Source organism: Microcebus murinus, chromosome 2 (assembly GCF_040939455.1).
Source record: "Microcebus murinus isolate Inina chromosome 2, M.murinus_Inina_mat1.0, whole genome shotgun sequence".
In the NCBI taxonomy this organism is placed as follows: Eukaryota; Metazoa; Chordata; class Mammalia; order Primates; family Cheirogaleidae; genus Microcebus; species Microcebus murinus.
Window position 1 is genome coordinate 103348771 of NC_134105.1, and position 10790 is coordinate 103359560.

Here is a 10790-nt window from a genome sequence, read left to right on the forward strand (position 1 = left end):
CATCATCGAGTCTAATTCTCATCGGGCTAGTGAATGTCGTGATCCCCATTTACAAATGGGGAAACTGAGGCTCAGAGAGTTTGAGTCACAGGCCTTGAGGCAAACCAGCAGTAAGGGGTGGGTCAGAGTTAGCACCCACAGGGCCGCCTTCCATTCAGAGCCACCTACAGGCCAGCAAGGAGTGGTGGCTCAGGTTGGTCAGGAGATCACCTGTATCCTCCCCATACTTGCTGGGTGAGCCTGGGCAAGGCACCCACCTTACAGGCTTCTCCATCTTTAACCTGACGCTAAACACCAAACGACTGTCCTTATAGATGCCGGCTGGCAGGCCCATGCCTGTGAGCTCCAAGGGACAGGCACTAGCCCCTTCTGCCCATGAGGAGTGTCCTGTAAGCCAGTTTCCCTGTTCACTTGACACTAAGCACCACTCCTGTCCTTTAAGAAAAATGCCCAGCAAGCTGACTCAAAAATAACAGATGCCAATTTGCATATTATTTCACACATCATTTGCATGTTGTTCATTTAGTATCACCAAGGCTCTGCTCAGAATACAACTCTGGTTACCTTGCAACCAGGCCTTGTGAAAAAAAACATGGCTTCCAACACAGGGCCAGCCCTGGTCCCCTGGCACGTCCCTCCCCTGCCCAGCTGCTCCTGGTGCCCCTTGGCACCTGGCTGGGGACGTCAGCAACTGCCGCAGCCCTGGCGCTCTATGCAGGGTGAAGGGGACAGAAAGAACCTTTTGAATTCTATTACAGAAAGCACCCTGACTCCAGTCTTGAAGGGAAAATTGTGTTCTGTTGACGACACATCAGGCAAGCTGTAGCACTTCCTCTCTCCCCTGTCCCAGGCCTGCCTCCTGGTTGGCCCTCTCCCCGCAGCCCTGCTCTCTCAGCCTCTTTCTGCCTGGTCATCATGTGTCCCCCTGACCTTTCTCCAGGCCTCCCAGCCTCTGGCCTGGCCCCACGGGTTTATTTTTGTTCTCTCTCCACCTGTCTGATCTGCATGTCCACACCCAGCGAGCCATGCCCAGGCCACAGATTGCTGCCACTGAGTGTAGAACAACTGGGCCCCATGGGGTAAGAAGGCTCCAGAAGCCCAGCCCAGGCCACCACGACAGCCCTGCCTTCCAGGGAGCAGCCCACTTCCCTCTCACTTATGCAGGGTCACCCACTGAGACCCACCCAGAACGTGACTGGGTAGCCCGTCACCAAGGTGAGGCCATTTGATTGTGTGAGAAAGGGGGCACATTCCTCAGATGCTCTCCCAGCAAGGACACCATCTCCTCTATAGCCACCTTCAGAGTATGGAGGGGTGGCACGCACTCCTGTCCCTCCAGTCTCGGTCCTCCGGGTGGCATCGCCCAACAACCACTCTAATAAGAGCAACAGTTGACAGATACCCAAGGTCAACGTGTGGTGGCTCCGTGCCAGGTACTATGCAACAAGTAGGAGCCGTGATTCCCTCTTAACATCTGAGGACACAGCCTCCGAGTTCAGTAAACTCCCTGAGGACCCACCACTGTTATGCTGCCGAGCAGGGATTTGAACCCAGACGCCAAGTCCTTAACTACCCCGGCGCCAGGCTGCCCATGCTAGTTATGATCACCTCCGAGAAAGGAAGAACATCAGGTCTTCAGCGCTAAGTGTGCAGAAGTCTGAGCCCCTGGCAACCACAATACTAACTAAATATTAAATCTGTCACCGTGCCCTCGCGCTTAACATGAGCATCTCACTCCCTGCCCAGATCCTCTCGGGATGGGGCAGTCCCAGCACCTTTCCCAGCCCCCTCCTGCCTCCCTACCTGCCCCTGTGCACACCACCTGGCAGGAACCTCGAGTTGTCCTGCACGCCCAGCTCCATTCCCTGCACTCTCTGCCCAGGACCCTCCCATCCTGGCTTGTCCAATCCTTCCGGGAGTCTCCCCAATGTCCCCAGCCTGAGTGACTGTCTCCCTCCCCAGTGCTCCCAAGCGCCAACACCATAAACCGCAGCCAGCTGCACCAGTGTTGTCTGGGCTCACGCCTGACGCCCCCCAAAAACATGAGTTTGAGGACTATGGCTTGTTCCTCTCTGTGATGGAGCGTGATCTGGAATCAGATTACAAAGCCTCGGAGCAGGAAGAGAGTTCAGCTTTTATTTTTAAACTAGAGAAACAGAAGCCCAGAGAGGTGAAGGGACTTGACAAAGATCACACAATAAGCTGGAAGCAAGAGGGGAAGCACCTCCTCGGGGCTCCTTCAAAGCAGAGACAGCACGTTCTTCAGCACTAACTGCCGCTCACAGAGCTGAACGACGGCCTGAGGCACAGGCAGGGAAGGGGAAAAATGAGACTGAAGAATGAAGAAAATTCTAGACCCAGGAATAGAGAAGCCCTTAGTGGCCCCCTCACTCAAATCCCCAGCTGAGGTTTGTGGTGGGATTCGGAAGAGAGAAACCAGCAGTGCACCTGACCCCTCCTTCTAGAACCTGAGCCCTCCTTCTAGAACCTGAGCCCTCCTTCTAGAACCATCTCTCCTGAGACGGGCGCCTGTAATAAATGGCTCAACCCTGTGACTGCCTGGAGGAAGTCATAAAACTCTGCCTCTGCCGCTCAGTTTTCTCATCCGTGAACACAGTTGGTTGTGATGAGTCCTGGGGCCATCATGGGGACCGTGAGGGACAGCAGGCATGAAAATACCTGGTGATGTGAGATGAGGGGCCGTGTGTCCCGCCCCAACACGTAGCCACACAGCCAGGAAGGAGCCCAGAGCAAGGCAGGGTGAGAGAGGTGGGAGGACCACGTGTGGAGTGTGAGTCAGGTCTGGGGTCTGCTTGTTCCCTAGGGGTGGAGGCTGGGGTGCTGAGGGATGAGGCAGGAGCCAGGACCAGCCCAGGCCTTTGCAGGATGGGGCTGTCATTTTCTCTGAAATCCCCACACCTTCCCCCTCACAGCCTGAGACTCCCCCAGTATCACCCCTCGGGCAGTATCACCAGCCCCGCAGTGTGGAGGCATCTCAAGACTGTCCGGGGCCTGTCCACAATCTCACCCTGAACCCAGGCCGCCCCGGGGGCCTTGCCCTGGCTGCCCCTCAAACACCGTCTTCTCTTTGCACCAGCACTGGTCTCTCCCAGCCTCCATCAAGCCCTTCCTGCCCAGCTCTGGGTACAGTTCCTCCCATCCCAGCATTTTGCATCATGGGTCTCAGGTCCATAAACTTGATTTGTCTCTTTTAAGAACAGAAGCGATTTATCCAGCAGCAGCAAGCAAGGGAAGGGCCGTGAACTTGAGAGTCCAGCAGCCCCGGGGTTTGATCTCAGTGCCACCACCAGTAGCGTCAGCTCCTAACAAAGGAGCCATGACCACCACCTACTTCTAGGACTCTCAGGTGCAAGTCAGCCCAGTGCTCGATACACAGTGCTTGCCTCTCCCCCTCCTGTCACTCAGCAACATTCACAAGCGCAAAGCAGTGCAGTCCCTGCCCCCAGCCCTCTGTCCTCCCTTCCCTCAGACTCCAGCTGAGCTCCTGGGGGTGGAATGACAGGGTGGGGGCAGGGGGCACCTAAAAACCCATTAGCCTCCTCCCAACTTTCCTCACCAGAAGAAAAGATACTAGAATTTTCCTCCCTACAGCTCTAGAGAACAGCACAGTCTTAGAATTCCCCACCCTCATTATTTAAAGAGGAATAGGTGGCTTGCTTTCTCGCTCTCCCTTTGGGGTTTTGAAAGAAAGAGAAGAAAAACAGCTCCACAGGAACATGCTGGCGTGCCTGTCACTGAGCTGAGTAAAGTGGCATCTCATCAATATGCAGCTGCCCCTCACAACCCCCCACACACACTCGTTTTCCACCCCAAATGCGCTTTACGAATAACTGCAACAGAACGGAAGATCTCTATTCTGATTTTATATTTCCATCCAGGCCTCAGATTCACTACAGAGGTTACTCAAGTTTCTTTTTATCTTGATTTTCTTTACCTTATTTTTTTAAAAGCAGATCTTTTGACCATGGCCTCACAGATCTCCCTTCCCGAAAGCTCCCTTCCCGAAACACAAGGCCATAAAATAGCTTTCTAATTAGTGTGTGCAGGAGATAAATGCCCCAGCCGTTATGCCAGTGCCCAAGCGCCCGGTAACACCGCCCGCGGGGAAGGGAAGTCCGGATGTGTTATGAAGTCTTTCCCCCAGGACAGTTATAAATAGGGTGATGACACTCAAAGGATAAGTATATACAAAAAGTTAGCTGTCCCCCCTGTGGGCTACAAATGTTTGACTCATTTGCAGACTGTCCACAAAGATTATAAATAAAGTCACCACCAATGGGGGTGGGGGGTGGAAGGGCCTGTTTTCACACTGCCAAAGCTCGCCCTGCTCGGGGACAACAGACTCAGTGTGACCTATGAAGATAAAATGTGTGGCTGGGACCCTTCACAGCTGGCTCTCAGGCTCCTGCCTGTAGCCAAATCGTTTATACACATTCTGCTGCCTTCTGCAACTCTGTCCTACGGGTCATCCCACAGGGGGTCCACAGAAAGGGACAGAAAGGGGGTCTGTCCTGTTCCTACTTTCCCATCATGCCTGAAACCACGACACCAGTGCCCTGAAGCACCTCCTCGAAAACATCAGGACATCCTCTGACAGCCAACAACCTGTCCCAAAGCAGCACCTGGGTCTGAGCAGAAGGTGCAGAGATAGTTGCCCAGCCAAGCCCAGGCTGCTGCTGCCTGCAGACAAGACCTCCGTGAGCAGGGAGGGCAGAGAGCAGAGGACCTGGGACCAGTGATACTGCTCAGTCATTTGGGCTGGAAGCTGGGGGCGAGCGCGCTGACCTCCGTGAGGTCAGCAAATAGACAGGCAACACGTTGGCCTAAGGGACACCATTCTCTTTGAAGAGTGAATGGCCAGGGGACCAGGCTCCCCTGGACATGCAGAGAAGCCTGTGCCACCGGGGTGGCTTCCCACAAGGTGATCTGAAAAAGGAAGAGTAAAGATCTGAAAAGGAAGAGGTGAGAAAAGAAGCCACCCACGGAAGCAGATGGGGTAACCGGGTAGGTGCCTTCCCACCGAGGCCCCTCTCATGGCCTGCGTTACTCCCACAGGGCCAGGCAGGGGCAGCGGGGAGGAGCCAGGGGGCAAGAGCCAGGCATGAGGGCGCAGGGGACCGGCTCTGCCTGGGAGGTGAAACGCAGACTAGTTTCAGGCTGGGGGTGGGAGTGGTTTGAGGTGTACGGCTGCTAGGGAAGAAGAGCTGCCTTGCTGCACCAGCGTTTTCCAGCGTCCCCTGAGACCACCCCCGGCCCGACGCCTGCGGTCCCTGGGAAACAAGGGCCACTGGTGACTTGCCAGCTCAGCCACCAACACAATGGCAGGGTGAGGGTGCTAAAGTCCAAGCCTGGGGAGGAGGGGAGGGCAGGCCAGGCCCCCATCCCTAACTCTCCCTGGACCCAGTGAAGAGAGCACAGCAGGCAGCTTAAGGCAACCAACTGGGTTTGCCCCAAACCAGCGCTAGGCGTACACACAAACACCAGGAACCACTCCCCAGATGCTCACTGCTCTGACCTTGACAGGCACTGAGAGGTAGAGAGGGACAGTGTCACCAAGATTTCTCAACAAGATCTCTAGACCTGGCCTTGCCATGGTGTCTGAGCATTCAGAGAGTAAATACACCTATTTTAAAAAAGAAAAGAAAAGAAACCCGGACTCCTCATTCAGTTCAGGGGGAGCCCAGGACTTTTAGGAGCCTATAAGGGCCATGTCGGGCATCTCCGGCATTTGCTCTCCTGGCCCTGGCATAATAAAAAGCAGCTCTGCTCTTATCTGAGCTCGCCCCACCCCCTGCTCCAGCGAAGCCTCCTAGCAGAGCTTCCTCCCAGTGTCAGCGCCTACCGTGAGGGTGGGAGCTGGGGATCGTTCTGTCCCCATTGCTCAACCTCCCGGCGCTGGCTCTGTTTGCATTAATTTTGAACATGCTCAGGGCATATGCATGTTCCTTTCCGAGAGACCCAGGCCTTCGTGGTGAGTCCCTTCCCCAGTAACAGGCATCAGCCACAGACAGGTGAATAGGAAGGCCACAACCCCGTGGAAAAAAAGCAGAGAACTTCAGAAAGCAGTAGCTCAGGCACAGGGTTAGTAAATCTTCAATCACTTGGAGAAAAAAAGTGCGTCCCCTCCCAGGAGCCTTTGAGTGGAAACTGCCACTGTCAGGGCAGAATTACCCAATCTGACTAGGGTCCCTGAGGTCATCCTGTCCATCCTCCTGCCTCCAGACGGGCCAGCAAAGCAACCAGACACACAAAGCTTTCCAGCAAAAGAGGGAGTCACCCATCCCTCCCCAGGGTCCAGTGAATGTCTCTGAGTTCTTCCAGGTGGTGACTCTTCCTTCTAACCCAAACCCTTCTGCCACAAATAGAGTCCATTTCCTCCGTAAGACTGGGAAACAGACGCTCACCTGCCCCTACAACGGATCCATGATTAAAGGTGGTCTCCGGTCAGACCCAACCCCTTCTCAGAACTTCTTCCCTTCAAGATACTTCTCACTCCATTGACAAGTCTTAGTTCCCCATCTGTTAAGGCCCCAGCTAATTCTAGAGCCAGAGTTAGATAACAGAGGGAAAAAGACATCTCTTTTCCTCTTATCATCATCATCAATAACAATCACTATAGATACCATTTGTTGAGCAGGCACTATATGGGAGCAGGCACTTATCTAATTTAATTCTCCCCACTTGACAGCAGGGGAACCATGCTCGAAAAAGCTGCATGACCTTCGGTATCAATCTCTGGTAGAAAGAAAAGAAAAAAACTGGGGGTGGGGAGAAAAGAAAAAAACTAGGGGGTGGGGAGAGAAAAGAAAGAAACCTACACGACTTGTCTAGGATCACACAACTGGAAATGGCAAAGCTGGGATCCCAACTTTGGTCCAATTCTTTGAAATGATCCTATTTTCCTCCAGGAGAGGAAGGGATATCTGCCTTGGCCCCGCTGTGTCCACAGGACCTGGCCCATAGGTGGCACCCAGAAAACACGTGTTTTATGAATGACTCCAAACATGGATGGACAGGTGGAAGGATGGGTGAGTAGGTAGGCAGATTTCAGTGAGCCCTGCTTATCATGATACCGGCCCCAAGGTGCACTGAGGCCGGTGCACCAGCTGAGACAAGCAGGACATTCTCAGCTGCCGCCCTCTCTGTGCTGCCATCAGCCAGAGGGTCGTCAGTTTAGAAATGGGGGAAGCCAAGCACCTCAGGTGGCCTCACTTTCCATTCACTGGAAGTCTGCCTGCCCCAGCTCTGGGAAAGCCCCCTTCCCGGAGTTCTCCATCAGGAGTGGCTCCTGCCCAGTGGGAGCCTCTCCTCACATTGAGACAAATGTGCGTGGATCCCACACTGGAGTCTGTGCACAGCCACTGTCGCTGGGAAGAGCCGTTTCCTCAAGAGCCCCGACCACAGTGTCACTGAAAGAAGAGGTGCTGGTCTTGCCCTCACCACCCCCCAGCACTTGGGCCTTCATCAGTTTCCCCCAGCGAGGGCCCCTGGTCCCCGCAGAGGGTGACTGGAGAGAGCTATGGCTGTGACCAGGGCAGCTGGCAGCCCTGCCAAGGCTGCCAGCCCCATCTCCCGGAGTGCCCAGCAGGAGAGGCGGTTCCGAGAAGGCAGCGAGCAGAAGGACCCGCAGACTCAGAGGCTCATTACAGGGAATGACTAAGTGAGCTGCGATTCCAGGGGAAACCCCACTCGCTTCTGCTCACGGAGGGGCTCATCCTTGAGCTATTTAGACTAGGGCAGCTTCCAGGTGCTGCCCTCGACTGGGGCAATCCCCTTAGAGCAGCCGGGTCCCTGGAGGACCCTCTGCCTGGAAGTCTGGGTCTTGGCTATTTAGGTTGTCTTGACAGGTCTACCCCACCCGTTTCCAGGGCGGGCAAGTCCGCCCATCCCCGGTTACAGCGAGATGCTGGCAATGGGGGAAATCCGATCGGCACCTCCTAGGTTTTTGCGGCTGGATTTCAACAAGGAATGTGACAGTCTCGCAGCAGCTGTGCCCTGCCTGAAACAAGCTCTATTTGAAACCTCCAACAGCTGAACCCCTCCCAGCTATCTGCCGGCCAGCCCGCCCAGCCACCCCCTGCCCAAAATGACAAATAGAGAAATCCAAGCAACAAGCAGGCATACGCATACATGTACACACACCCCCCAACACATTGGGGTGAGGGGTACAACGGGAAAAAAAGCCACTTGTCCAGTGATTCCCCAGGTCTCCAAGCCTTCCAGCCCACAGCAGGAGGTCTCCTCTGCAAGCAGAGCAGGGACAGAAACCCACCTTCCTCCATCTCCATTCCCTGTGGGAGGGAAGCCCCCTCCTCCATCTTGGGGCTGCACTAGGAGGCTGGAGCAGTGGGGCCAGCTCCCCCTAAAGCCGGTGCCTGCCGCTCTCCATCTGGGCGCACACATACACTCATCTTTATTTATCCCAAGAGAAGGAGTAGGGGTGGGAGGGGAGAACTGGGGCTGAGCTGGGGGTGCAGGCTCCCAGGAGCCGCCTGGGAAGCCTGTCATCCCATCCCAAGATGAGGTGCTCCCCCCAGCTGATGCCAAGGCGGCGCCCATCTGCTCTGCCCGGGTAACACCTGTAGCCATTTTTATCAGGAGATGTTTATGAAGCAGCAGCAGGTTTATTCTCAGTCCTCTTTCCTGAGGGAAGGGACCACTGATTTCCTCCACCTATATTTTTACCCTGATGCCCTCAAGAGACTCAGGTCACTGGTGGTTTTCTATTTTGCTAGAGTCTCTCTGAGAAGAGGGAAATAGAAACTTGGGAAGAGAGGGAGACGACAAGGAGAAAGGGACTTGGGCAATGGTATGGAATCCCCGCCCCCCACCCAGACATTTATTTCTTTTTTATCCTCAAGAAAATGGAGTGGAGCAGGGAGGGGAGGAGAGGAGGGGAAGTCGCAGGAACTGGCAAACACATCAAGGCAGAGTGTAATTAATTGGTGCGTTAAGCTGCTGGGTTATGCTTTAGTACGAGTGAGCCAGGAGGAAAAAACGATTTCTCAGAAGGGATTCTTTAATCCTCCCTAACACAGAAACTGCACATCAGACACAGTGTATGGGGATGCCCACCCCCCGAAGGAAGCGAGGAATGAATTCTCCCAGGATCAAGAAGGAAAACCATGGGAAGTTAGAGTGTTCAATATAACTGAGCAACCGCCTCTCATCACTACCACCACCTCTCTCTCCGTCTCTCCACCTCATTCTCTCTCTCTCTCAAAATCTCTCGCTTGCTACCTACATATTCCTTTTGTTCAAGGTATAAAGAGAAACCACAGCCCCTACCTTTGAGTACAAACCCCAAGAGAGCTCGGTCTCTATCACCATAACAACAATTCCAAACATCCCAAAAATCAGAGCATAGTCACTCAGTCGCTTTCTCTTTTCAAACAGGGCCCTCCTGTGTCCCAGCTTATAGCCAATGTTTTGGTTTTTCCGCTTGTTGGCTTTGGGGAAGGTGGTGCTGCTGGCGGTGGTGCCGGCATGCTGGTGGTTGTGGGTGGCGTTGGGGTGATGGAGCAGGGTCTGGTGGGCATGGTTGTCCTCCCGGGAGGAGATGACAATCTCCAGGGGGTTGCTGGGGCTGAAGAGCTGGAGGGGTTGGCCCTCAGGCTCGGCCTCGATGAGGTTCCTCCGGGAGGCGCTGAGGCGGCTGAGGGGCTTCATGACCCCACCGCTGTACTTGCAGGAGCTCATGGCGATCTCCGTGAAGGGGTTGCTGTCCCGCCGGTGCACCAGGGGGCTGGCCTGCCGGTGCCGGCTGCCTCCACCAGGCCCACTTGTGGCTGTGGAACTTGGAGAGTGGCCAAGCAAGTGGTCATTGAGATTGAGCTGGCTGCCTTGCCTGGAGGAAGGGTGGAGGATGGCGGTGGAGTTGGATGAAGGGGGGCCCCTGAAAGCGGTGGGAGAGGAGTGCAGCAGGCCGGGGTGGACGGGCTGGCTCTGGAGTTGGGCGAGCTGAGACAGGGGATGCGGTGGCTGCTGCGGCGGCTGCTGCTGCTGCTGCTGAAGCTGCGGAGGCTGAGGCTGCAGCGAGGGTCCCGGGGGCTGCTGGGGGGCTGCTGGTGGCGCTGGCGGTGGTGGCGGCTGCTGCTGCTGCTGCTGCTGCTGCTCATCCCCAGAGGATGGACAGGGGCACTTGGGGTCTTCATCCAGGTCCCCCACCCCCGAGTCATGGAAGTGCCCAGAAGTGTCCATCTTGGGGACTGGCGGTATTCCCTGCAGCACAACCCCCCACCCCAAAGCCACCCTCGCTCCAAAGATGTCCTCAAAGAAAGCCAGGCATCCAAGCTCCCCCACCAGAGTGTCTTGGCTCCAGTCCTCTCTCTTTGGCTTGCTTCGGTTCTCTGGGGCTGCCTGGAGTCCAGACGCTGCCACTCAAGAATGCATTGTATTGGGCAGGGAGGAAGGGCAGGAGGGGAGCTTGGAGAAAGAAGAAGGGGGGAGAAAGAACTCTTGTCTCAGGAGGTGGTCCTCTAGGAGCGTGCGAGGCCAGGCTCAGCTTCACTCCTCGCTGGCTCAATAGCTTCGCTCTCCTCCTCCTGCCGCTGTTATATCGTAAGCCAAGCCCACTTATTAGCAGCTAGTCTCATTGGCTTGGCTGCACTCTCAACCGCCTCCTGGCTCCGCCCCCCGCGGAGGCTCCTCCCCGGAGGAGGGGCCTGCCGTCCTCGGCTTCTGGCCCCAGCGGCAGCGCAGCGACGGCTGGGAACTGTAGTTTTTGCTCCACCACTCCGGAGCTCAGCAGCTGCCCCCTTTGCTCTGGC

General features: G+C 55.6%; 1 protein-coding gene across 1 annotated transcript in view; it reads right to left on the bottom strand.

Moving 5' to 3' along the window:
• The window catches only part of KCNN3 (potassium calcium-activated channel subfamily N member 3), a 163790-nt gene extending 153207 nt beyond the window's left edge, over positions 1-10583 (bottom strand). Inside the window, exon 1 of the mRNA XM_012767927.3 lies at positions 9310-10583. Within this exon, the coding sequence (XP_012623381.2) occupies positions 9310-10221 (912 nt within the window). The 5' untranslated portion in view covers positions 10222-10583. The remainder of the gene's footprint in view (positions 1-9309) is intronic.
• Positions 10584-10790: the final 207 nt, after the last annotated feature.